Source organism: Zalophus californianus, chromosome 12 (genome assembly GCF_009762305.2).
Source record: "Zalophus californianus isolate mZalCal1 chromosome 12, mZalCal1.pri.v2, whole genome shotgun sequence".
Taxonomy (NCBI): domain Eukaryota; kingdom Metazoa; phylum Chordata; class Mammalia; order Carnivora; family Otariidae; genus Zalophus; species Zalophus californianus.
Genome location: NC_045606.1, coordinates 21,074,042 through 21,101,936, shown reverse-complemented (window position 1 = coordinate 21,101,936; position 27,895 = coordinate 21,074,042). Strand labels below are relative to the sequence as shown.

General features: G+C 37.8%; 1 protein-coding gene across 8 annotated transcripts in view; it reads left to right on the top strand.

Annotated features, from left to right (window-relative positions):
- Nucleotides 1–24,874, top strand: part of FAM185A (family with sequence similarity 185 member A) — a 69,813-nt gene extending 44,939 nt beyond the window's left edge. For 2 of the 8 annotated variants that reach the window (XM_027574920.2, XM_027574918.2), the window contains 5 exons: nucleotides 4,412–4,507; nucleotides 9,044–9,178; nucleotides 9,408–9,459; nucleotides 21,436–21,584; nucleotides 23,422–24,874. In XM_027574920.2, the coding sequence (XP_027430721.1) occupies nucleotides 4,412–4,507; nucleotides 9,044–9,178; nucleotides 9,408–9,459; nucleotides 21,436–21,565 (413 nt within the window). In that variant the 3' untranslated portion in view covers nucleotides 21,566–21,584; nucleotides 23,422–24,874. The remainder of the gene's footprint in view (nucleotides 1–4,411; nucleotides 4,508–9,043; nucleotides 9,179–9,407; nucleotides 9,460–21,435; nucleotides 21,585–23,421) is intronic. The other 6 variants (XR_003516637.2, XM_027574921.2, XM_027574923.2 and 3 more) reach the window with 6 other exon arrangements.
- Nucleotides 24,875–27,895: the final 3,021 nt, after the last annotated feature.

Here is a 27,895-nt window from a genome sequence, read left to right as displayed (position 1 = left end):
TTAGATATCTGCGAGTTGACCTATTTTTATTGATTTTTGAGGGGGTTTCTCTGTGCCTCCTGGATTTTGATGCCTGTTTCCTTCCCCAAATTAGGGAAGTTCTCTGCTATAATTTGCTCCAATACACCTTCTGCCCCTCTCTCTCTTTGTTCTTCTTCTGGGTTCCCAATTATTCTAATATTGTTTTGTCTTATGTATCATTTATCCCTTGAATTCTGCACTCATGATCCAGTAGTTTATCTCATTTTCTCAGCTTCTTTATTCTCTGTCATTTGGTCTTCTATATCACTAATTCTCTCTTCTGCCTCATTTTCCTAGCAGTTAGAACCTCCATTTTTGATTACATCTCATTAATAGCCTTTTTGATTTCGCCTTGGTTAGATTTTAGTTCTTTTATTTCTCCAGAAAGGGTTTCTCTAGTATCGTCCATGTTTTTTTAAGCCCAGCTAGTATCTGTATAATCGTCATTCTGAACTCTAGTTCTGACATCTTACTAATGTCCGTATTGTTTAAGTCCATGGCAGTCAGTACTGCCTTTTGTTCTTTTTTTTTGAGGTGATTTTTTCTGTCTTCTCATTTTGTCCAGAGGAGAATAAATGGAAGAGAGAACAAAATGCTAACAGGGTAACAAGGACCCCAGAAAAGTATACACTAAACAAATTAGAAGAGACCTGTAACCAGGGGAAAAGAAGGGGAAAGATAGAAAGAAAAAAAAAATCAAGAAAAAGAAAGAGATTAAAAAAAAAAGAATATAGGGCGCCTGGGTGGCTCAGTCAGTTAAGCGACTGCCTTCAGCTCAGGTCATGATCCTGGAGTCCCGGGATCGAGTCCCGCATCAGGCTCCCCGCTCAGTGGGGAGTCTGCTTCTCCCTCTGACCCTCTTCCCTCTCATGCTCTCTGTCTTTCATTCTCTCTCTCTCAAATAAATAAATAAAATCTTTAAAAAAAAAAAAAAAAAAGAATATGATCAAATATGATCAAGCTGGTAAATAGATCAGTGCCACACACTAGATTTTGGGCGTATTTTGGTCTGTTAGAAGAAACTGCCTACCAAAATTTTAAAGAAAGAAAAGCTTCTATATATACAAAAATGAGGGTAAATACAATGAAGGGATGGAATATGACTATAAAGATGAAAATTATAAAAGATTTTTTAAAAGGAATTGATAAATTGGTTGAAAAAAGAAAAGAGAAATTAAAAGGAGAAAATGTGATCAGGCAGAAGACTAGAACAAAGCCATACACTAGAGATTTAGGGTATGTTTTGGTTTGTTAGAAGAAACTATCTCAAAATTTTAAAGAGAGAACAACTTATATATATACCAACAATAACGTTAATTACTATAAAGGGATAGAATATTTTAAAAATGAAAAATAAAGATTTTTAAAAAAGGGATTGATAAGATGGTTAAAAAAGGGAAAAAGAAAAAGGAAAAAAAGAATATTAAAAAAATTAACTTTGAAAGCCTAACGAATCACGAGGGAAAAAGCCATGAATTCTATGTGCTGTATTCCGCTAGTGCTGGAGTTCTGCCGTTCTCATTGATCGGTAAACTTGGTCTTGGCTGCCTGTTCTTGCTGATCTGTCTGTCACAGTGGTTCTCAGATGTCTTTGCCGGAGGCGGAATTGCCCTGCCCTTGCCGATCTGGGCTAAGTAATCTGCTCGGGTTTGCTCTCAGGAGCTTTTGTTCCCTGCAAGCTTTCTGTACAGTTTTGGAGGATGAGAGTGAAAATGGCGGCCTCCTAGTCTCCACCCCGGAGGAGCCGAGTACTTGGGGCCCCACTCCTCCGTGAGCCCCCAGAGAAAAGCAATCACTCCTGTCTCCCTGGTCTCCGGCCGCATTCCATGCTCATCTGGCCTGTGACCCAGCGTTTCTATCTCTGACACATGACCCTGGGTGGATTCTCCAAACCCCACAGATTCCTGCGGTGTGCTTCCGCACCACTCCTCCCAGGGGAGGAAGGGGAGTCTCCCCGGATCAGCCACTTGTTGGGTCCCTGCTGGAAGAGCAGTGGCCTGACTGTGCTGCGGATCATGGTTTATGGCAACCCCGAGAGCCCACACCTTGGCTCCATCTCTTGCAGCCGGCTTCCCTGCTCCGATACCTGGGAGCTCTGCCGCACTCAGGCACCCCCGATCTTTCTGTGACCCCGAGGGTCCTGAGACCACACTGTCCCAGCTAATGTTCCACCCCCTGCTTAGCCACCGGAGGACATCCCTCAGCGGAGCCAACTCCTAAAAGTTCTGATTTTGTTCTCTGCTGCTCTATCTCTTGCTGGTAGCGGCTAACAGAGGCCCCCTCCCCTCGCCCTCTGTCTTCCCGAATATCGCCTTGGATTCACTTCTCCGCATGTCCTACCTTCCAGAAAGTGGTTGCTTTTCTGTTCAGAGAGTTGCTGCTATTCTTTTCTTTGATCTCCTGTTGAGTTCGTAGGTGTTCAGAATGGTTTGATCCCTATCCAGCTGAATTCCTGGGACCAGACGAAATTTAGGTCTCTTCCTCCTCTGCCATCTTGCTCCTCCCTGTCCAAAACTGTGATGATAGAAAGCTCTCTGTGAGTCCACTTATTCCAAACACTAGCTGGACTGATAATTTCTGTTCACTTCTTAATCGCCCTCTAATGCATATTTCCCTTAAGGCTTTTTCTGAGACCTATAGAATTTCTCCGTTATGTGAATTTCCAAAAAATGAAATTTTGTAGAGGAAGTCTTAATTTGATAATTAATTTTTAGTTCCAATCATTTGCTACATAGCTTTTCAAATATCACTTTTGCTTTCTCTTTTGAAAACATATCTTGAGTTTTATTTTATTTTATTTTTTTGACAGTCTCCAAGGGATGGGCCATTATCAGAGCTCAAGACTGATAACATGAGGATGTAGTTACTCAGTATCTTGTGATAAAATTATTTAGCTGTTATTTCCCATTGGCTTGGGGGAAGAAGTGAAAAGTAGTGTTTATTAGCCTCATGAAAATCTTGTGTTTTTTTTCCCCCTAGAGAAAGCAAGAAATCAAACTAATATTTCAAATATTTGACTTTGTTCAACCTGGGATAATACACACATTGTGTATTTCCACATTTTTTTAAATCATAATGTATTTTTACTTGGCTTCTTTTAGGATGCATTCAGAGGTTATTTAAGAGGAGTTTCTGTTGATAATTGAGGAGAGAGAGATTCATCTTTGCCCAACTATTCTGTGTCATTTATCACTAATGGCTTAATTTCCCAGCATCAGTGTTTACTTTTGAACTTAAATAAAGTGGGTCCAATAAAGGCCATTTTCAGTTTAGATTACAGATAATTATTATGAATTACCTTGGGGCCAGATTTTAACCAGTTTATTCAAGTTGCCTTGTTTAGGGTCGTAAAAATTTGAAGAAAAATGTCTAGTATACAAATGTTTTTTCTTCACATTTTATTAAAAGTTTAATATAATTTTTGGCATTATTTTCACCACACTCCCTAATTTGTTTCACTTTGAAGTAGTAAAGTTCCTGATAAAATATGCTTTTTAAGAGACTTTTCTAAAAAAAAATATGCTTTGGCCCTCCCAGGGCAGTCAGACAGAATATTAAATTAAAGATTCAGTTGCCATGGTTGAGGAGGAAGAAGCTATTTAGTGCTGACTCTTCAACATCATTCTCTTACTTCTTTATCTCTAATTTGGTCAGTTTTCCCTTGAACTTGAAATGTTGGCTTTTTGAAAACTGGGGTCAGTGATGACAGAGATTTGAGTTTCAAATCAGCACCACTTTAATTAACTATGATTTTCTTCTCCTGACTGAAAGATACCTGTTCAATTCCAGAAATTTGAAAAGAAATACTTAGATATAAACAAGCTTCACCCTCTCTTTAAGTGACTCCCTTTTTCTCCATTTCTGTTTGAGAAATGCAACAAAATCTTATCTGGAGTAAGCTTTCACTATTAGCAGTAATTTTTTAGCACTACCAAATATGCTAAAAGGAGAAAGTATAAGAAGTTTTGATTTTTGTTAACTTTGCTACTACTTCTGTGTGTCTGTACATGAGATAAAATTCTTTAGTAAATATTGAAATTTGATAATAAACTAAATATATCAATGGTGCTTAATAGTCTTGGCTGTCAAAGGTCCACTGCTTGTGTACTGTCCTTCCTATATATTAGGTTGCAGAGTAAGCATGTTTATCAATAAGTTATGCAGGTTACTATAGACATAGGAATATTTCATTATCTAGGTATAGATTTGTAGATTTCTGATTCTGTTTTCATTTTAAAGTGAAAGATGGCATAACTATGGGGAAAATACAAAACCTTGCAAGACTCTTAGTGCCTTATCCTATTGCTGAAGTAGAGTCTTTTATTTCAAATTTATCATTTCAGTTACTACAATAAGAATGATTATATTTATGGTTTTTCTTTTTTCCTAGATTCATCCTCTGGATGTCTAAAGGCCTCAACTCATCAGGGTGCAATAGATGTTTATGTCAGCCAACTAGGGAAAGTGGAGTTGAAATCCCATGAAGGTTAGCCACGTGGAATGTTTTATTTTGATATACAGTGTACGGAAGGTTTATGTAACATCCAGGAAAGAGATGGTCAGATTATTTTATCTGTACTGACATCATGAGTTCAAGAAAATTTCTTTTGATAGAATTTGATTTAAAGACTGATGGAGGGAGGCACCTGGGTGGCTCAGTCGGTTAAGTAACTGCCTTTAGCTTAGGTCATGATCTCGGGGACAGAGCCCTGCACTGGGCTCCCTGCTCAGTGGGGAATCTGTTTCTCCCTCTCCCTGTACCCCCCCCACCTCATGTTCTCTCTCTCTCTCAAATGAATAAATAAAATCTTTTAAAAAACAAAATAAAGTAAAAAATAAAATAAAATAGACTGACCAGAGGGGCACCTGGCTGGCTTAGTTGGTGGAGAATGCAACTCTTGATCTTGGGGTTGTGAGTTTGAGCCCCACACTAGGTGTAGAGATTGCTTAAAAATAAATTCTTTAAAAAGAGAAAAAAGAATAATAAAGACTGACTGGAATACTGGCCCTCTAGACCAATGATTTTTGAAACTTTTGGAACAGATGGCCATAAAGACTCTTGTTCCCTTTGTAGTGCAAACAAAAATGTTAAAATATATTGACTGTTACTGTGGAATTATTTAGTGTTAGTGTTTGGGCTTGCCGTTTGGTTTTATGTCTGAATTAGAATATTCTTTGGAGGGAAAATGCTGCCGTACATTCTTTTGGAAGCTTTTCTACCATCCTGTAGTACAACCTTCTCAAGCCATCACTCTATAGTAATTCTTTGCAATTTGTGATCCTGAAATAAAGATATCATCAGGAAGGTCCTCTAAAGTGATTGTTGACTTAATCTCTTGAAGTATTAAGTCTTATTATGACATGTCTCTTCATATAATCTTATTTCTGTTACAAATAACTTATTCTAAGAATTCAAGTATTTCATTAAAACTAATACACTTTTTAGTCATATGAAGACTGAATACGTGTCTGTGTGTACATGGTGGCAAGTGGCTTGGATACTTGGAGTAGCTTGGCCATAGGGGCTGAAGTGACCTGGGTGCAGAAAGTTAAGAATATGTAGCTCTGTTTAAAAATTTTTTTGAATAAAATCTAGAAGATCTTGCATATTGGCCAGAACAGGGCTATATATGTATAACAAGGAAAATACTTCCTTACAGAAACCAGTTATTCCTGCTGTTAGCAATTTCTTGGTCATGTTGGTTTAATAGTTTTTGTTCAACAAGGCTCTCTTGTCAGAGTGTCAAAATAAAACTACAAACACAGAGACCTAAAACAGAAGTTTTTTTTGCTGACACAGGTGTGATTTGATTTCTCAAGATTACATTTTTTTCTTTTAAAATAAGATAATATTGTGTTCTCACTGAATTCCTGAGAGCTTCAGTAATGCCATTCAGGATATTTTATAAGTGCCATAAAAATCATATAATGCATTCTCTTATTATGAAGGCCGTAAGAGAAAAAATGTAAACCATTACTAATTTACTATAACTACTAACAGAGTACAAAGTTTTCAATAAGTAGCTCTTATATGAAAGTTATTTCCTGTTTTGTATGGATGGACAAAAAAGTAAAATAAAACAAAAAACATTGTTAATTTTCATCCACATAAAATATTTTTAAGCATTATTTGGGATGTTCCAGTAAGCTATTGAAAATAGCATATGATGTTGCAAGATTTAAGTTTATAATTTTGTGGGTTTTCCTATTGGGACTGGCATGAAGCTTAAAAATAACTAGAAACAAAAATTTCTGTCTTACTTTAGGTCTTTTAATTCTAACTACACTTAGGAACAGTAACTTTTTAAAAAGAGTAATGGAGGGGCGCCTGGGTGGCTCAGTCGTTGGGCATCTGCCTTCGGCTCAGGTCATGATCCCGGGGTCCTGGGATCGAGCCCCACATCAGGCTCCGTGCTCTGCCAGAAGCCTGCTTCTCCTTCTCCTACTCCCCCTGCTTGCGTTCCCTTTCTCACTGTGTCTCTCTCTCTGTCAAATAAATAAATGAAAAAAGAACAAGAATGACCCATTTAAAAAACAAAAAAGAATAATGGAAAATTATTCAGGATTCTGTTGCTTAATGGTTAGTATAGACATCTAGAATGCTTTCTAGCTCTGCCCCTGTCTTGCTGTAGGGTTTGGGAGCCAACCACTTGAGTCTCTTAAATGTTCTCCATTTCGCCATGTGAAAAAGAATGTTGCATGCTTGTTTTCTCTCTTCCTATGAGTTAACCTTATTAATTCTTTCAAAAAGGCTATATTTAGGCTTAAGAGTCAGACCTGCATCTGAATACTGACTCTTCCATTTAAAATTTGTCCTTGATGAAACCATTGATCTTAATATAGTATGTCTTCAGTAAATGGTATAGTTAGTATCAGTTCACATTATAATGTAAAAAAATGGTATTGATGTCAGTAACCATGAAAACAGTTTATGAAGTAAAAGGTTAAAGATATAGCAAGAGCTCTTCTTTCTAAAAAAGATAGTTAAGGATGGGACCTTTGGGCAAGTTTTCAAGTCATGAGAATTCTTCTTTCACAGACAGTAATGGAGTTTCGGTAGTGACAACTTGTTTTTTAAGGATATGGAGAGAGATTAGGATAAAAGTAGTTGCATTGCTTAACATTTTTAAAGCTCTCACAGATTTAACATCCCTTTTTCATTTAAGAACAGAAAAAAAAGTATTCATAAAATTACCACATTTGATGTATTTGGAGATAAAAAGTCCTACAGAAAAGTTTTTAAAAAATCTATTTTTTTCTGCTTTTTAAAGTATGTTTGGTAGAGGGGCACCTGGGTGGCTCAGTCGTCAAGCATCTGCCTTCAGCTCAGGTCACGGTCCCAGGGTCCTGGGATGGAGCCCCGCATCGGGCTCCCTGCTCGGCGGGAAGCCTGCTTCTCCCTCTTCCACTCCCCCTGCTTGTGTTCCCTCTCTTGCTGTCTCTGTCAAATAAATCAATCTTTAAAAAAAGAAAAAATAAATAAAGTGTGTTTGGTAGAAAAACATGCATCTTCTATTCATTCTGAAATTTTCCAGGTCCCCCCCCCGAAATCCCTCATATCTGTTGTTATGAGGAATCTCCTGTCAGTAGTTTACATTTAAAACCTGAAAAGCAATTTGTTTTATAAATAAAATAACCCAGTTGTAGTGATATGCTTTGTTCCCCCCCACCCTTTTTGAGGGGTAATTATGAGAGTTTTATCAGTTTTACCCCAGACTTTCTAGCTCCAGGTAGGAAGTGGAGAAGATAAGAAATTAGGGGAACTTGGGCTGATGTTAACCAAACTAAAAGACAAACAAGAACTCATAAATAAGTGCATTTTAAAAGGAATCTTTACAACATTCACAATGAAAGTCCTCCTGACCACCTTTGTCCACAGAGGAAATCGGCTTAACGTTCTATGGCTGGGGCCTCTTACTTTATTTGATATATGAGAAACAGAGAAATTTAAACTTCTGAAACAGGAGTGTGTTGGTGAGTTTGCACTGCAACCTACATAGTTGTTTTGGAAAATTATTTGTTAGCTAACAGAGTACTTTTTCTTATTTCCTCCTCTAGAAGCTTAAATTACTATAAGATTGTAGTGGAAATAAACTTGAGTGTCTTGTCTCAGGTACCCAAAAGACTGTAATCCATTGAAATTATTTACTTGAAATTCAAATGTTCCCTTTTTTTTTTATTATTGTTATTTCTCACAACCACCCCTCCCTCCCCAGCACACATGCACAAGGTACAACTAAAAGCCCAAGAGCTTAGGATTCTAGTCGTGTCATAGTGATCAGTGAAATCACAAGTCCTATAATATGATGAGGGAGCAGTGTGTGAAATACCACCGTGGTTAAGAGCATGGGCTCTGTTGTCATTGAAGTGAAGCTAGATTCCAACACTAGTGCTAGTGGGAACTTGAGCAAGTTCTCATTTTAAAATTGGGATTATAATAATACCTCATAAAGTCGATATGTAAATTAAAAGAGATAATCTAAGCTGTTTTACTCTCAGTAAATGCTCAATTAATGATAATATTATCTACAAGCTACATGTGTAGTAAACTACTCACTTTTCTGATATTGGATAAGCTGACTAGGGCTATTGGTAAAAGAAGTTCATAATATTCTAATGACTCATGCCTTGACAGAAGTTACTGTGAATGCCTTGGAAGTAAGGAGAAGACACTGCCATTTAGAAATATTTTTTAAAGATTTTTTATTTATTCATTTGAGAGAGAGAGAAAGCGAGTACAGTCAGGGGGGTAGGGTTGGAGGGAGAGGGAGAAGCAGACTCCTGGCTGAGCAGGGAACCTGATGTGGGGCTTAATCCCAGGACCCCGGGATTATGACCTGAGCCGAAGGCAGATGCTTAACCGACTGAGCCACCCAGGTGCCCTGCACTGCTGGGTAAATAAAGTGTGCTAAGGAGTAAAGACAGTGTTCTAGGAGCAATCCTACCCTTTCAATCATCTTTCAAATAGCCCCTGGTATTTTTGATTTCCTTGCATTAATAAACTTTTTAAAATTTATTATAGGCTCTATTCTTGTCAAGGTTGCATCTTCTCTTCAGGCTCATTTACAGCTATCAGGGAAAGAGGTTGATGTGAACTCAGAAGTCCATGTTCAAGAAATGACTGAAGTTCACAAAGATGATGGTGTAATAATTACTGGTAAGGGTGCTGCATTTTGCTATGTAACATAAATAGTCATCATCCATATGTAAGTAGAAATACGGTATACTTAACTGCAGTTTTACTCTTTTATTCCTTTCCATTGTCACATTTTGGTGTTTGACACTCTTTTCTTCTAACTGCTTAGCACAATGCAGACATTTAGTTTGAAACACTCACCAAGATGGCATTGGATAAAAAAACAATTTAAAATTTTTTCTATCTCTAGGAGATGTTTGCACACCCATGTTCACAACAGCATTCCTCACAGTAGCCAAAAGGTAAAAGCAACCCAGATGTCTATTGGTGGATGACTGGATAAGTGAAATGTGGTATAGACATACAGTGGAATATTATTTAGCCTTAAAAAGGAAGGAAATCTCATCACATGATGCAACATGGATAAACCTTGAAGACATCATGCTAAGTAAAATAAGCCAGTCACAAAAAGACAAATACTGTATGATTCCTCTTATATGTGATATCTAAAGTAGTCAGATTCATAGAAACAAAGTAGGGGAAGGGGAAAATGGGGAGTTGGTCAATGAGTATAGCGTTTCAGTTTTGCAAGATGAAAAAGTTCTGGAGATCTGTTGTACAACGATGTGAGTATACTTAACACTATTGAACTGTAAACTTAAAAATGATTGAGATGGTAAGTTTTATGCATTTTTACCATAATTAAAAATTTTTTAAGACCATGATTTTTTTTTTCTGATACACCTGCTTTCTAACTCTTGGCCTTCAAAATCATCTAAATATATATAGTACAAGACTCAAAGTTAACTTTGTATGATTGGAATAAACACAAATGTGGTTTGGTGTTATGCACGTTGTAAACTTGCTCTTTTAAAACAACAAATTCTCAGTCCCAGAAATGTGAATGACTTGCACATTTTTTCTGATTACCTCTGGCTGCACTGATGGTTGATACTATTTTTTAAAATATTTATTGTATACATATAGTAAATACATGTACACAGTACAAAAAAAGGGGGAATTAATGCTGGTGAAGTTTTCCTTCAGTTCTTAGCAGGATGGCATTGATAAAGACATTGAAAAAGTGCGTGGTGGTGGTGGTAGCAGTGGAGTGTTTTCAGGAGATCAGTTTCAGTTTTAAATACAGGCATACCTCAGAGATCTTGTGTGTTCAGTTCCACACGACTGAATATTTTCAGTTTCCCAGTGCATATAAAAGCTATGTTTATACTATACTGTAATCTGTTAAAGTGTACATTAGCACTGTGTCTAAAAAACAGTGCAGATACCTTAATTAAAAATGCTTTATTGCTAAAAAAAAAATGCTAACCATCATCTGAGCTTTCAGTGAGTCATAATCTTTTTGCCTTGATGTTGGTGGCTGGTGACTGATAAGGGTAGTGGCTGCTGAAGGTTGAAGGTTGGGGTGGCTGCGGCAATTTCTTAAAACAGTAGTGAAGTTTGCAGCATTGGTTCTTTTACAAATAATTTCTCTGTAACACATGATGCTGTTTGATAGCATTTTACACATAGTAGAACTTTCAGAATTAGAATTATTCCTCTCAAACTCTGCTGCTGCTTTATCAAGTAAGTTTATGTAATATTCTAAATTCTTTGTTATCATTCCAATAGTCTTCACAGCATCTTCACCAGGAATGGATTCCATCTCGAGAAACGACTTGATTTACTTATCCATAAAAAGCAACTCTTCATCCATTAAAATTTTATCTTGAGATTGCAGCAATTCAGTCACAGCTTCAGACTCTACTTCTGCTTCTAGTTCTTTTCCTCTTTACACCACATTTGCATTTACTGCCTCCACTGAAGTCTTGAGCCCCTCAAAGTCATCTATGAATCAACTTCTTCCTGCTAATGTTGATATTTTAGTTCTTTCCATGAATCATGAATGTTCTTAATGGCAGCTAGGATGATTAATCCTTTTCAGAAGGTTTTTAATTTACTTTGCCCAGATCCATCAGAGAAATCACTTTCTTTGGCACCTATAGCTTTATGAAATGTATTTCTTAAACAATAAGACTAGAAAGTTGAAATGACTCCTTGATCCATATGCTGCAGAATGGATGTTGTATTAGCAGGCATGAGAACATTCATCTCATTGTACATTTCCATCCAAGCTCGTGGGTGACCAATGCATTGTCAATGAACAGTCATATTTTGAAAGGAATCTTTTTTTCTGAACAATAGGTCTCAACAGTGGACTTAAAATATTTAGTAAACCATGTGGTAAACAGATGGGCTATCATCCAGGTTTTGTTGTTCCACTGATTGAGCACAGACAGAGTAGGTTTAGCATAATTTTTAAGAGCCCTAGGATTTTCAGAATGGTAAATGAGCATTGGCTTCAACTTAAAATCACCAGCTGCATTAGCCTGTACCAGGAGAGTCAGCCTGTCCTTTGAAGTTTTGAAGCAAGCATTGACTTCTCCCTTCTAGCTATGAAATTCATTAAGTGGCATCTTCCTTCAATATAAGGCTGTTTGTATACATTGAAAATTGGTTGTTTAGTGTAATTGGTTGTTTAGTGTAGCTACTTTCATTAATGATCTTAGCTAGATCTTCTGGATAATTTGCTGCAGCTTCTACATTAGCCCCTTGTGCTTTACCCTGCCCTGTTATGTTACAGAGACAGCTTCTTTCCTTAAACCTCATGAACCAGCCTCTGCTAGCTTCAGACCTTTTTCTTTCAGCTTTCTCACCTCAGCCTTCATAGAGTTGAAGAGTTTTAGGGCCTTGCTCTGGATTAGGCTTTGGCTTAAGGGAATGTTGTGGCTGGTTTGATCTTCTATCCAGACCTTTAAAACTTTCTCCATGTCAGTAATAAGGCTGTTTCACTTTCTTATCATTCATGTGTTCACTGGAGTCATACTTTCAATTTTCCTTCAAGAACTTTCCTTTACATTCACAACTTGTCTAACCATTTGGCACAAGATGCTTAGCTTTCATCCTGTCTTGACTTGGGACAAGGCTTCCTCACTAAGCTTAATAATTTTTAGCTTTTGATTTAAAGTGAGAGATGTGTGGCTATTCCTTTCACTTAAACACTAAGAGTCTATTGTAGGATTATTAACTGGCCTAATATTGTTGGCACAATATTGTTGTATCTCAGGAAATAGGGAGGCCTAAGAGGAGAGAGAGATGGGGGACTGGCCAGTCCATGGAGCAGTCAGAACACACACATTTATCAATTAAGTTTGCAATCTTGTATGGGTGCCATTTGTGGTGCATCAAAACCATCCCATTAGTAACAGCAAAGACCGCTGATCACAGATCACCATAACATGTGTAATAATAATGAAAAAGTTTAAAATATTGTGAGAATTACCAAAATATGACACATAGACACAAAGTGAGCAAATGCTATTGGAAAGAAGGTACCAATAGACTTGCTTCATGCAGGGTTGCCACAGACCTTCAATTTGTGAAAAATGCAATGTCTACAAAGCACAATAAAGCAAAGTGCAGTAAAGCAAGGTGTGCCTTTATTCATTTTATATGACATAAAAGTTTAAAAAGTAATTTGTTGAAAATCACAGAATGTTAACAAAAAGCATAACAGGTGATAAAAATAAGACCTGTACACCCATCCTCATCTAACTCAGTGCCTAATGGGCAGACTCTTAGTGACATAGTGAAAATTTGATGAAAATTTAACTATATTAAATGTAGTAAGAATCAACTTCTTGTGATCTAATCTCTTGATTTTAATAAGGAGACAGTAGAGTTACCTTTTTTAGTCCCAGTAATCTAAAGCAATAATATAAATTTGTTTAATAATGTTCTGAATGATAGCATAATCAAATTATTTTACATATATTAAGAATTTTTGAATTAGAAGTTAAAGTTACTTTGTCATTTTTTTAATGTTACTCATAGAATCATGTCCCTTCCTGTAAATTCAGATATAGTTTTAATTCCATTTTAAAACCCTATTTTCAACACTTAAGCCATTAAAAAAAAGACCTCATTAAATCATTTAAGAACACTTACTAGTCTGTCACTGGATAAAATCAGTATCTGCAGACCTGATCTCTTTTCTCTTGCCCATTCTTATTCCACTAAACCAGTACCACCTCAAGCATAATATATTTAAAAACAAACATCAGGGCGCCTGGGTGGCTCAGTCGGTTAAGTGTCTGCCTTCAGCTCAGGTCGTGATCCCAGGACCCTGGGATCGAGCCCCTCGTCAGGCTCCCTGCTCAGCGGGAAGCCTGCTTCTCCCTCTTCCACTCCCCCTGCTTTTGTTCCTGCTCTTGCTGTCTCTCTCTGTCAAATAAATAAATAAAATCCTTTAAAAAAATAAAATAAAAACAAACATCATCTTTCCTTTGCCTAGCTCCTCCTCCTGTCTTATGTATTTTCCTTTATTTGGTCAGTCAGGCACTCAACAAACATTTATTGATTATTGAGCCAGACACTGCTAGAAACTAGGAACGAAAGGTCTCTCTGTCATCTTGAGAAGCTTACATCCTAGTAAGGCAAGAGAAATCAGTGAACATAATAAAGTGGAATAAATGTATTAAATGTTTGTATATGGCATAATGAAAGCATGTATGTGACACATCTAAATTAGACTAGCACTGTGAGTTTGAAGAAGTGAGAGAAGTGCAGTATAGCTAGACTACGGGGAGTAGGGGAAAGTGGCATAAAGGAAGGCTGGAGACTTTGGGAGGGGTCAGATCATATAGGGCTGATTTGAATTTTATACTAAGTGCATTGCAAAGGCACCAGAAGGTTTTCATCAGGGTTTACACAACCAAATCTGTGCATTACAAGTATCACTGAATGTTGAGTGGAGAAAGATTGGAAAGGACGATGGTGAGTGAAGGAAAAGCTAATTAGCATGTTACTGCAGTAATTCACAAGAAAGAGGTCAGTGGCCTGGACTCCACAGTAATCTATCTTAAACTCAACAGACACATAAGCCTTCAACAAATTTTGGTTGAAGAAATAGATAAATGGATGCTATGAGGAAGATAAATGCTTACTTCATTGGTTTTATGAGGCTCCTCAGAGTATTTGTTTTTGTGTGTTATATGTTATTATGTCTTATACTCTAGCCCCTCCCTCTTTCCTAAACCAGGAAGGCCCAAGTTGCAGAATGTTTATTTCCTGCCCACAGCATAAGAATCTAGGTACTGATCAGCAGAATTTTTTTGTAGAGTACCACATGACATACTGTTAGCCCCAGATGTATCTATAGATTGTCTCTCATATTAGGTTAAGTCCATTAGAGTAATTGTGCAGAGGAAACTCAGATAAAAACAGAGCAGTTTTTCTCTTTGGAGAGAGCTGTATGAACAAGTGACTGAGTTTATAGAAACTTTCATATTTTAATTCTAAAACTGTTTGGTGCCCAGATCAAATGGATGGGATAATTTAAGAGGCCTAGAAAATCAGGGCAGATTGCTTTTTCTGTGGAGATTTCCAACATGAAACCCAGTTTTGGAAATAATGAGCAGCTTTATATGTGAGTTGTTATTATAGGCAGCTGAGCTCAGCTCATCTGGGCCTTCCTTACAGAGCCTATGAGGCATAAAAACAGAAATACCCCCACTGCTAAGAAGTCTGGATTGTGTCTGTACTGCATGATTTCTGCAAAAAACCATGCCAGTAAAAATTAGTCCCTAGGGCTCAGGCTTCCCACAGGGTTTGATATGCCAGCCTTATAATTTTATTTGATTTCCTGCTTCATGGTTTCCTTTGCTGTTGCTGTCACTAATAACTGTATATAGCACAATTCTTAGAGTGATTTACAAGTATTAAATGCTATTCTGAGGTCAAAAGAAAGGCCAGGACTCTCAGGCTGAAACATTTATGTACTTTAAAAGCTGTGCACAGCGTGTATTCTTTGGAGAGCATTTTTTAATCTTTATAAGATACTTGATTCCAAGTTTTGTGCTCTACCCATTTATGGCGAATTTAATGAGTGATGAGCGGCTTAGGTAACGTATTTCTTGGAAGAAATTGACTTCTCTATTAGGTTTTAGTCTTGATTCATCAACTTAGATATGAAACCTCACTGTGGTATATCAAGACATTATGTGAGCCAAAACTGCATGCAGTACAAAATCCTTTTGTCTTGAAGCCCCCAGTTTAAATGTTTAGAGCATATTAGAGATAAAGCTTGTCACTAGCCAAATGATGTTTGTCCTTGTCTGCTTAGTAGAGAACGTGATACTACTAGGTTCTCTTTATTTTAGTCAAACTGGAAATGTAAAGCATGTAAAAAATGAATTTATTTGGGATTAGACCACCAAGTCAAAAGAGAGTTCTCAGCTTGTTTTTAGGCCAGAGAGTTATACATTTAATGATATTGTGATTTATAATGGAAAACTGGTGCATGGGTTGGAAAAGAGATTCAAATGGGACTAAGCCCATAGAATGCCACTTTTAAGATCTAGTGACAGTGTTTTCCCTCCAAATGGGAAAAAAACCTAGTTTTTGATATGACTCATAGAAATAATTCTTTTTTTAGAGCACACTGAAGTTTGAGTTTTCTCCAAGCTTATAGCACATGGATTTGTCAGTTTTGTAAATGTGCTTTTTAAGATGACATGGAAAAAATTCAGTAAGAGAATGAAGAATACTATAGGTTTATGGCTGTCTGCTTAAAAATACTTTGACAGGGAGCTAATGTGGAAAAACTGCCTTCAGATTTAATGTGTTTTTGTTTCCCCATCATTTTTTAAAGTATGAGATACTGGGAATGTCATAGAAATTAGACATCAAGTTCATTTGTTAATGTTTACCAAAAAAGACCAGGTTTTGTTTCTTTTCATCTGCAAACATTACCTGTAAGGCTAGATAGTAAATATGTTAGACTTTGCAGGCTACATATTGTTTGTGTTGCATATTCTTTTTTGTTTTTTTTTTTATAACCCTTTAAAAATGTAAAAGTCATTCTTAGCTCTTAGGCCATAAAAGCAGGCCTCAGGCCAGATTCGGCCTGCGGGCTATAATTTGCTGACCCCCTGGACTAGAGATCAAAGTACAGGCCCTAATTTTAGAGCATATGAATTCTGTTTGTAATGCCTGGGGATTTTGTTTGTTTTTGTTTTTGTATTTATTTTGGTCATTTAAGAAATACTGAACCACAGCCAAATCTTACCCTGAATGACCTGTTCCCAGTAATAAGGAAAAAATGATTTGTGCCCATAAAAGTGTGATTATGTAAGATTTAAGAAACAATGCAACCATAGAAGATATATACAGTGGCAAATAAAAACACAAAAATGTTCAACATCACTAGCCATTAGTGAAGTGTAAATTAAAACCAGATTAAGATACTACCTATTAGAATGGATAAAATAAAAAATACTGATAATACCAAATGCTGGCAAGGATATGGAGAGATTGGATCTCTCCTACATTGCTTTTAGGAATGTAAAATGATACAGCCACTCTGAAATTCAGTCTGGCAGTTTGTTAAAAAACTAAACATAAAACTACTCAATGACCCAGCAGTTATATTCCTGGGCATTTGTCTTAGAGAAATGAAACTTTAAGTTCACATAGAAACCTATACACAACTATTTATAGCTTTGTTTGTAATTCCCAAAGCTGGAAATGATGAAAATACCCTTCTATCAGTAAATGGTTACACAGACTGTAGTATGTCTATATAATGGAATACTATTCAACAATAAAAAGGAATGATCTAGGTGTGCCTGGGTGGCTCAGTCAGTTAAGCGTCTGCCTTTGGCTCAGGTCATGATCCCAGGGTCCTAGGATGGAGCCCCATGTCAGGCCCTCTGCTCTGCAGGGAGCCTGCTTGTCCCTCTCCCTCTGCCTGCCACTCCTCCTGCTTGTGCTCTCTCTCTGTGTGTCAAATAAATAAATAAAATCTTTAAAAAAAAAAGAATGATCTATTGATATATACAACTTGGATGGAACTAAAGGGCAGCATGCTGAGTGAAATCTCAAAATGATATACACTGTATGATTCCATTTATATAACATTTTTGGAGTGACAGTATTATAGAAATTGAGAATAGACAAGTGGTTGCCAAAGGTTAGGGAAGGAGAGGGAGGATAAAACTATAAAGAGACATCACAAAGGGGCGCCTGGGTGGCTCAGTCGTTAAGCGTCTGCCTTCGGCTCAGGTCATGGTCCCGGGGTCCTGGGATCGAGCCCCACATCAGGCTCCCTGCTCGGCGGGAAGCCTGCTTCTCCCTCTCCCACTCCCCCTGCTTGTGTTCCCTCTCTCGCTGTCTTTCCCTCTGTTAAAAAATAAATTAAAAAATCTTAAAAAAAAAAAAAGTCACAAAGGACTTGCTTTGTGGTGATAGAACAGTTCTATATCTTGATTATAATGATGTTATAAATGTGATAAAATGTCATAACAGTATACACAAAAAAGTAAGTGTATGCAAAAAATGATGAAATCTGAGTAAGGTCTGTAGTCTAATTGTACTTTGCCAACCAATTACCTGGTTTTGATAATGCACTATGATTATGTGACCATTGAGAGAACTGGGTTAATGGGTACACAGGACTTCTGTGTACTATTTTTGCAACTTATTATGAGTCTTTATTATTTCAAAATAAGTTAGCATAATAGAGGGAATGAGAGGGGGAAAGTAAAGGGGAGAGGGAGAAAGAGAAGAAAGAAACAATGGAGGCTTCCAGTCAAGAAGTGGATTAAAACGGACTGATATACCCTTTTATCTAAAACAACAACAACAAAATTTTGTAAACAGAAAAAATACATGAATAAACAGTTTCTAAGACATTATACATCAGGCAGTGAGAGAAAGTGATCACTGAGAGATGGGAAATAAACAAAATGAGCCCCTACTTACTGCCTGGAGAGAGTCTCAGGGTACAGGGAGTACACAGGGAGAGAGAACCATTGTGGAACCCAGCAGACTCCTGGAGTTGAGGAGACCATGATGAGGGTCCAGACAGACCGAGACAGTGAGAGTTTACAGGACCAAGTACCAGAGGGAAAAGAACCTTGTGTTCACACCAGTGCAAGAACAATGCCTGTGCCACCTGCCAGACTGGAAAAAACCGTAACTTACGAGGCATTGGGTAGAACACTTAGTCGTTAGAAGCAATTATCCCTAGACTGAACATTCCTCTAGAACTGCCTAACAAATCACAAAAGCAAAGAGATAGAAGGCATAAGCTGTTTCCAAGTAACTTAACTGCCTCCCTGAGCCAAGCTCAAGATTTCCAAGTAACTTAACTGCATCCCTGAACCAGGTCCTGGGATTGAGCCCCACGCAGGGCCCTCTGCTCTGTGGGGAGCCTGCTTCTCCCTCTCCCCCTGCCTGCTGCTCAAGATTTACAAAATTATCCAGCACCCAAAAAAATAAAACTTACAATGTCTGGCACCCAAAGATTATCAGACATGCAAAAAGGCAAGAAAATATAACCCATAATAAAGGGAATATCAGGTGAAACCCACCCAGAACAGATACAGATGTCCAAATGAGCAGAGAAAGAAAATAAAAGTTATATTATAACTGTATTCCACCTGTTAGAATATAGAATAAAGTTAACTAAAGACAAAGACATGAAAATTCTAAAAAAGACCAAAATTGGATTTCTAGAAATGGAAACTACAATGTCTGAGATGAAAAATACAGTGGATGGGATTAAACAAAAGATTTGAGGAACAGTCTTTCTGAGAATATTTCTTGGGCAAAACGGGTTGGCTGCTTGCTCAAAACCTAGAGTACCGTTGACTTTGTTATTATTCCAGGTAATTGAGAGAAAATATAAATGATGGGAACCATTAAAACTAGCTCAAAAATACTTTCTCGTCAGTAATAACTTGTTAAGATGCCTGGGGTTGCATTTTTTTTGTCAAGGGCAGACTGTAAACAGTTATTGGATGTTGACAACATTAAAATATTTGGTTATAGAATTGTGTGTGGTTAGAGGTTTTATTTGTGAAATATATGCATTACAAATAACAAAATTTCAGAGTAATTATTTTCATGTTTCATAAGTGTATGATTTACTTTCCTAGCCAGTTGGTAAACTTTTCGAAGATATTGTCGTGTCTTTGTACATCTTTTGAATGTAAAGATACAAACTGCTTTAGCATGGTGCTTCCCATAGTGGGTGGTCAGTAGTGTTTATAATGTAAAAGAGGGAATCCTCCAACTATGAATCATTGAAGTTAAATCTGCTGCTAATTAGGCAGCACCAGAATTATCTTTTTTTTTTTTTTTAAGGGTATGAGATTTTTTTTTAAAGATTTTTTTATTTATTTGACAGAGAGAGACACAGCGGGAGAAGGAACACAAGCAGGGGGAGTGGGAGAGGGAGAAGCAGGCTTCCCGCCGAGCAGGGAGCCCGATGTGGGGCTCGATCCCAGGACCCTGGGATCATGACCTGAGCCAGATGCTTAACAGCTGAGCCACGCAGGCACCCCAGAAATACCTTTCTGAACCAAATGTTAAAGTCTGTTATAAGGGTTGGGAGAGGGAGGTGGAGGCTCAGAACAAGGGGCGGGGGAAGGAAGAAGCTGACCTTAGCCAAGAAGCTTTTTAAGCCTATTTTTAAACCAGAGAATTAAATTCTGCAAATTACTACTTAGAGTCCTATCTTTTTCCACAGCTAGTGCTGATTAGATCAGGTGTATTTGGCGTTAAATAATGATTAATGCTTCTCAACTAGGTATTTGGGGGAAAATAGAAGAACCTGGAGATTCATATATTTGGTTAGATTTGTACAGGGCAGATTTAGAGAGCAAACACTAGAGTTTAAAAACATGTTCTGAGGGGCACCTGGATGGCACAGTCGATTAAGCATCCAGCTCTTGGTTCCAGCTCAGGTTGTGACCAAAGGTCCTGAGATCAAACCCCACATCAGGCTCTGCGCTCAGCACAGAGTCTGCTTCAGATTCTCTCCCTCTTCCTCTGCCCATCCCGCTCGTTCTCTTTCTCTCTCAAATAAATGAATATTTTTTAAAAACACCCAAAACCATGTCCTGAAAAGAAACTTTTCCTCCTACTTAATGGAAGCCAAACTACATAGGAGTAGGGTCGTCATTTACCATTCTTGGCCAATAAAACATTGATTATTGGGGCGCCTGGGTGGCTCAGTCGTTAAGCGTCTGCCTTCGGCTCAGGTCGTGATCCCAGGACCCTGGAATTGAGCCCTGCATCGGGCTCCCTGCTCCACGGGAAGCCTGCTTCTCCCTCTCCCACTCCCCCTGCTTGTGTTCCCTCTCTCGCTATCTCTCTGTAAAATAAATAAATAAAATCTTTATAAAAAAACATTATCATTGGCAAAGGGAATTAAATAAGGAACATGTTTTCTGCAACTGCAAGTTCCAATATGTGTTGCAAGATTTTTGTAGGAAGGAATTTATAAACTTTACAAATTAGAGTTTCTACAGATTCAGGCCAACCAAAGTGTGAAAAGCTTTCAGTATATTACTTATAGGCAAGATAGGGAAAGCTATTTTCAAGTAACCTAAGTGGAATTGTATAAACTGTCCTGCTTTTTGATTATTGTCTCTAGGCTAAAATTGCTGTGTGTTCATTTTGTTAGTAGCATTAAGTGCAGTATGAGGGCCAAGGGTGGGCTGCCCCAAGATGGACCACTTTGGGATAAAGATTATTTCAAGTTAAAAGTAATCAAAACCCAGCAGATGCAGGAAAAGCTGCAGGAAAAGCCTCCCCCTCAGTTGCCTAAATTTGCATTGCAAAGAACAGCCTGTGCCACCCAGAGAGCTAGTAACAGAGACTCCCCTTTACCTAAGAAACTTATCTGCATAATAGGGCAACTTTTGTTTTTCAGAACATCTCCTCTCACTTTCTTGCTAATGGTCTTCTTCCCTTTGTAGCCTCAGGCCCTACCCCTCTTCTTAGCTTATATAAACTTCATGTTGCCTCATTGTCTTTGGGATTTCATGTCTTTGTGGATTCCTCATATGTATACCTATTAAATTTTCTCCTGCAAATCTGTCTCATGTCAGTTTGATTCTAAGTCCAACTAGAAGAACCCTGGGCAGGGGAAGGTCTTCCTCCCCTACAGTAGCCTCTACTGCTGCAAAAGGAAATGAGTAGATTGGCTTTTTCCGTAAGCAAGAAAAGCATGACTGGGGAGGCGATGAATTAAATATATTAAGGAAAAAATCTTAGATAGTTGGGAAGACCTTACTGTTGTTGATGCTTTGCTATTGATGCCAAATAGTGTGAAAAAATAATAAAGTTAGAGCAACCAATGTTCAGGATTTCCAGTTCTTTCCTCTACCTTTATTTGAATTACTAGAAAAAAAAATTCTGTGTTACAGAAAAACTGTTGGGTGCAGGTACCTCGAAATTGTGACCTACCAAATGCAGCACGGGCCAAAAAGAAGAACATTTAAATTGACTGAACCCCTTAATAATGAAGAGTTGGAGGGAAAAAAGAAGCTCCCATGAAATAACAAAATTCAACCGGGTAAATTTGAAGATCTAATTGGCTTTATTAAACAATTCATGAATTGGGCGGCACCTCACCTAGCAAGTAGAGAGGCACACCAAGGAGTTGTACAAAATGGAAGGTTTTTCTAGAGGAGGAAAGGAGCAAGAAAGTTATTAGCAAAAGAAAAGGATCGTTCCAGGCTAGGCCCTTTCTAGGCGGGGGGGGGGGGGGGGGGGGGGGGGGGGGGGGGGGGGGGGACAAAGGGGTCTTATCATTCAAATGACCTCATCTTCCTCTGGGATGGAGAGGGCCCTTAATGGCAGACCTATTGACAGTGACTGAAAAATTCCTGAATGACCAGCTAAGACTACATTTCTAGGGGAGTTTGAAACTGCAGTTAGATTTTATATTAAACACATGTTTGGGAACTTGGTCTAAATGACACCATTTTGGCCTGGGGTGGTTTTTTGGGTTTTGGGGGTTTGGGGTTTTTTTTTTTTTTTAATTTTTCTAACAGGGATTTACCAATAGGAATGATATTTTAACCAGTATACTGAAAAGTAGAGTAATGATGGAATTGAAATATAGCAAGAGAGGTAGAAGGAAAAACTCCAGAGGAAGTCATTGGATACTTGAAAGATGCAATGAATTCTAAAACATAGACAAGATTATGGCTCAGATGAAAGGGGTGAGGCAAGAACTCACAGAATTTGTATCAAAGAGGCACTTGACATGAAGATTGGATGGTACAAAGCACCTTTTCATCAGCTAGGAACATCACATGGTACTAACAAAGGAAAAAACTATACTAAAGAAAAGAATTGTTTCCTGATTTGCGTGCTTGGATTTAGCAAAGAAAATGTATATAAGGAACTGAGACGGTGTATTCACAAGTCTCTTCAGTTCAGATTTGACTGATCTCTTAAATCCAGAATGGCAATGGAACTTGAGGTGTAACACCGTAATTATTTCGATCGAAAGAAAAAAACATAGAACTATATGAGAGATGGGAAATAAACCAGGTGAGCTCTATGCCTGCTACAGCATATTACCTGGAGGGAGTTTCCAGGCTGCAGGACAGGAAGGGGTAATACAGACAGAGCCCAACAGACTCCTGACAAGGAAGAGACTAAGCATCTGGGGAGACCAGGACTGCTAGATTTCACAAGAGAGAATTCCAGAGAGGAGGGAGCTGCACAGGGTGCTCGTGAGCATTCAGGAAAGTACTGATCATCATGTGTGTCGGGAAACTACCTGATACATGTTACGGTGTGAATGAATCTCAAAATGATTATGCTGAGTGAAACACCTAGATTTAAAAAACTTAAAATATATATTGTTTGATTCCATTCATTAAAATTTTAGAAAATGCAACTAATCTGTAGTGACACAAAGTAGATCAGTGATTGGGGTGTTGGGGGGACTGTCTGGAGGTGACAGGCAGGGAAGGGGCAAGAGGAAGAGATGACAAAGGTGTATGGAGGCAACTTGTAGAAGTGATGGATATATTCATTATTTTGATTGAAGAGATGGTTTCACAGAGTTATACATGTCAAAACTTACCGTATTGCATATGTTAAGCACTTGTAGTTTGTCAGTTGTACTTAAATAAACCTCTTTAAAACCTGCATACAAAAAAACAAAAAAAAAACAACAACAAAAAAGTAGCTTCCCTTTCAGTTGTTCTGAGAAAATGAAAGGAGGGAATAAGCCCAGGTAACCTCTTTGCAACTCTCCCAACTCAGACTATCTTTTCTAAGATTTTTGCTGTTCCAAAGTATTTTTCAGATTCAGAGATGTGTTGTTAGGATCTATGTAGTCAGATATTGCTCTTGTCAATGAAGATATAACTGTATGCAATTTTGTGTTTCAGGGCTCATGAATCAAGCAAGCAAAGATGAAAAATGGATTAAGGCTGACGCCCCAGAAGGCACTGTAAAATTTAGAAGTCAAAGCTGGTTTCAGTCCCTGAAACTGCAGGAATAAGAATGGTTTGAGTTGTATTTATAATTTTTAACAATGATTAGCAGATCTGTGACTACAAAAATGCAAATACCACAGTTCATATAAATGTTGAAAACAACAAATTGGAATGAATACTGGTGAATTGTCTTGTGGGGGCCTTTTGAAAATTTGTACTTAGCTATTCATTTTCTATTGCCCTGTAATGAAATTACCACAAACTTGCCAACTTAAAATCACACTTATTTTTAGCTCACAGTTCTGTAGGTCAGGAGATCTGCATGGCTAGGTTCTCCGCTCAGGGTGGACAAGGCTGGACTCAGCATTAACCAGGCTGTGTTCTCATCTAGATGCTCTGGGGGGGGGGAATCTTTCAAGCTTGTTCATATTGTTGGCAAAATCCAGTTGCCTGGGATTACTACTGAGGTCTCTGTTTTCTTGCTGTCCGTCAGCAATCACTCTAAGCTTCTACAGGCCACTCACATTCCTTCTCATTTGGCCCTCTCCATCTTTAAGCCAACAATGTTGCATTTAATGCTTCTATATCTGATCTCTTCTGCAACCAGCTGGAGAAACTGCTTTTAAAGGGCTCACTTGATGTAATCAGGCCTGCCCAGAATAATCTTTGTTTTGCCATATAATGTAACATAATCATGGGAGTGCTATCTCATCATATTTATAATTTCCATTTACACTCAAGAAGAGGCGATTATACAAAGGCATAACTAATGGGGGGGGCAGTTATCTTAGAATTTCTTGCACCATAGCTCTCTCATAACACATTTGCTACTTAGAACTTCTTATGACATCAGTGTAAATTTAAGCTGTGAATAAAACACATCTAAAATGTGATGCATGTGCTACTGAGTCTTAATTTTTTTTTGTATAATTTAAAATATAATGCATTGGGAAGAGGAGAGACATTCAGTGATATAGCCTCCTGTATGAAGATTGATTTTCACTTTTACAATAGTGTACTGTATAAGGTTATTTCCTGAATTCTCTTTCAGACCTTACTTGTCTGCTTCTGGGGCATTTAACGTATACAAGACTGAATAGATCTATCTTTTGGATTACGTTTTTTATGATTAGGATAAATCGGTTCTTAATGCTTTCTAATAAGCCTTCTCAAATACTATGATTTATAATAATCCGTTTGTTAATATTTTATTTATTTAGAGTTCTACTTTTAACTTTATATTTACGAAACAAAAAGTAAACTTTGTGGAATATCTCAAAGTCTCCTTGGGTGCCTGGGTGGCTCATTCGTTAAGTATCTGCCTTCAGCTCAGGTCATGGTCCCAGGGTCCTGGGATTGAGCCCCACATCGGGCTCCCTGCTCAGGGGGAAGCCTGCTTCTCCATCTCCCACTCCCCCTGCTTGTGTTCCCTCTCTCGCTGTGTCTCTCTCTGTCAAATAAATAAATTTTAAAAAATCTAAAAAGTCTCCTTTCGTTCAATCTTCATGAAATCAAAATTTATAGAAGTTGGGGAAATACTCATGTTAGTATGTTTGATGTTATAGTGTATGTGTGCTAAATTATTAAATAGAGGAAACTGAGGCAATGAGGCAATTTTTATAATCTTTTTCACCCTCATACAATTATATAAATATTTTCATGACTGAAAATAAAGTTTATGAAACTAGTCAACGACAGCCAGAAAGGTCATGAGCATAACAGCTGTAAACTGTATTTAAAATTTTTAAAGGAACTGTACATATTTGAATCACATAGTCAAGTCCAATCAAGGACAAGCCGCCATATTTTGCTCTCTTGAACAGTCACCCATATATAGCAAATGCTTAAGAGCTGAAGACCTAAGTAATATTTTGGATGTTTTGAGTACTTTGCACTGAGAACTTGAAGATTTCACCACCTGTTCATTCTGCTTCTTGGTAGCCTTTTATAGCCCACTTTTTCTAACATCTACCCCTTTTTCTTTCATTTGTGTAGTTACAAAATTTGTCTTTCCATAAGGAACAAATGTGTCTCCTGTTTTTGTTTAAAAGAGGATCTTACTCAAAGAGTTTTGGAGCAAGCTTTGGTAGTTAAATACCAAACACGCTGCCTGGTTTCTAGAGAACATAACAGGGTGTCTTTCTCCTTACCCCTTCATCTTCCCCATGCAGGTTTTATTCCTTTAGAAAGCAGTTGCCTCTTTTATAGGTCTCTCCAGTTGTGTGCGAAACACTTAGGGATCAGAAGCCAATTTTTCTGCAGCTGCCAGAAATCTCTAGATTTAGGTAAAAATTTCCCTCTTAAGTCTCTTGACTCAGGTCTGAAAACTTCCTACTCAGCTGATTCCCCTGCTGTCCACTTTTAGAAACCATTCTACAGGTAAGTAATACTACCTTATTTCAAAAACTCACGAAACCTTAAAAGGGGGAGAATTATTAAAAGCATTTAGCTAATACAGAGTACCTTATAATAATACCTTATGCAGCCCATTTTATTTAGCCCATTTTAAACTTTTCAAAATAACTCATATTCTTTACCTTAAGTTTTATCCTTACTTCAGATTTGTGGGATACAAAGAGACAGTGATCAACTTAAGAGATAAGGAACCAAAAGCATTTTTCACAGAATAAACAATACTAAAATTGTTTTTTCATAGAACAATCCTAAAATTGTGTGGAACCTCAGTAGACCCTGAATAGCCAAAGCAGTCTTGAAAAAGAAAAAACTGGAGGTATCAGAATTCCAGGTTTCAAATTATTTTACAAAGCTGTAGTAATCAAAACAGTATGATACTGGCACAAAAATAAACAGATTAATGGAACGGGATAGAAAGACCAGAAATAAACCCACAATTATGTGGTCAATCTTCAACAAAGGAGGCAAAAGTATGCAATGGGAAAAAGTCTCTTCAATAAATGGTGTTGAGAAAACTGGACCACTGTCCTACGCCATACACAAAAATAAATTCAGAATGGATTAAGGACCTAAATGTGAGACCTGAAACCATGAAAATCCTAGAAGGGAGCACAGGCAGTAATTTCTCTGATGCCAGCTGTAACAACTTTCTAGATCTGTGTCTCCTGAGGCAAGGGAAACAAAAGCAAAAATATTGGAATACATCAAAATAAAAAGTTTCTGCACAGCAAAGGAAACAACCAATAAAACTAAATGGCAACCTACTGAATGGGAGAAGATATTTGCAAATGACTTACCCAGTAAAGGGTTAGTATCCAAAATATATAGAGAACTTCTACAGTTCAACACCAAAAAAAAAATCCAATTTAAAAATGGGCAGAAGACATGAACAGACACTTCTTCAAACAAGACATCCAGATGGCCAACAGACACATGAAAAGACGCTCAACATCAGTCATTATCAGGGAAATGCAAATCAAATCCATAATGGGATATCACCTCATACCTGTTGGAATGGCTAAAATAAACAAGCAGTGGTGAGGATATAGAGGAAAAAGGAACTCTCTTGCACTGTCAGTGGGAATGCAAACTGGTGCAGGCACTGTGGAAGACAGTGCAAAGACTCCTCAAAAAATTAAAAATAGGGACCTGGGTGGCTCAGTCAGTTAAGCTTCTGCCTTCGGCTCAGGTCATTTTCCCAGGGTCCTGACTGAGTCCCATGTTGGGCTCTTGGCTCAGTGGGGAGCCTGCTTCTCCCTCCGTCTGTGCTCTGTCTCTCTGACAAATAAAATCGTTAAAAAAAAAATTTTTAACTAGAGCTACCATATGGTCCAGCAATTGCACTAGTAGGTATTTACCCAAAGAATATGAAAACACCAATTCTAAGGGATGTATACACCCCTATGTTAAGTGCAGCATTATTTACAATAGCTGAATTATGGAAGCAACCCAAATGTCCACTGATGGATAAAGAAGATGTGGTATATCTATACAATGGATTATTCAGCCATTAAAAAGAATGAAATCTTAACATTTGCAACCACATGGTTGTAGCTAGAGAATTTTTATTTTTAAGGGTGCAGTGTTTGTTTTTTAAGATTTTATTTGCGAGAGAGAGCATGAGCAGGGGGAGGGGCAGAGGGAGAGGGAAAAGCAGACATCCTGCTGAGTAGGGAGCCACACAGGCCTCCATCCCAGGACCCTGGGATCATGACCTGAGCCAAAGGCAGACACTTAACCAACTGAGCCACCCAGGTGCCCCTGGACCTAGAGAGTATTATGCTAAGTGAAATAAGTCAGAAAAAGACAAATACCATATAATTTCATTCCTATGTGGAATTTAAGAAACAAAGAAAAAAGACAAATGTAAAAACAGACTCAACTATACAAAACAAACTGATGGTTACCAGAGGGCAGGTGTGTGGGGGAATGGGTGAAATAGGTGAAGGAAATTAAGAGTACACTTGCCATGATGAGCACTTAGTAATATATGGAATTATTGAATCACTAT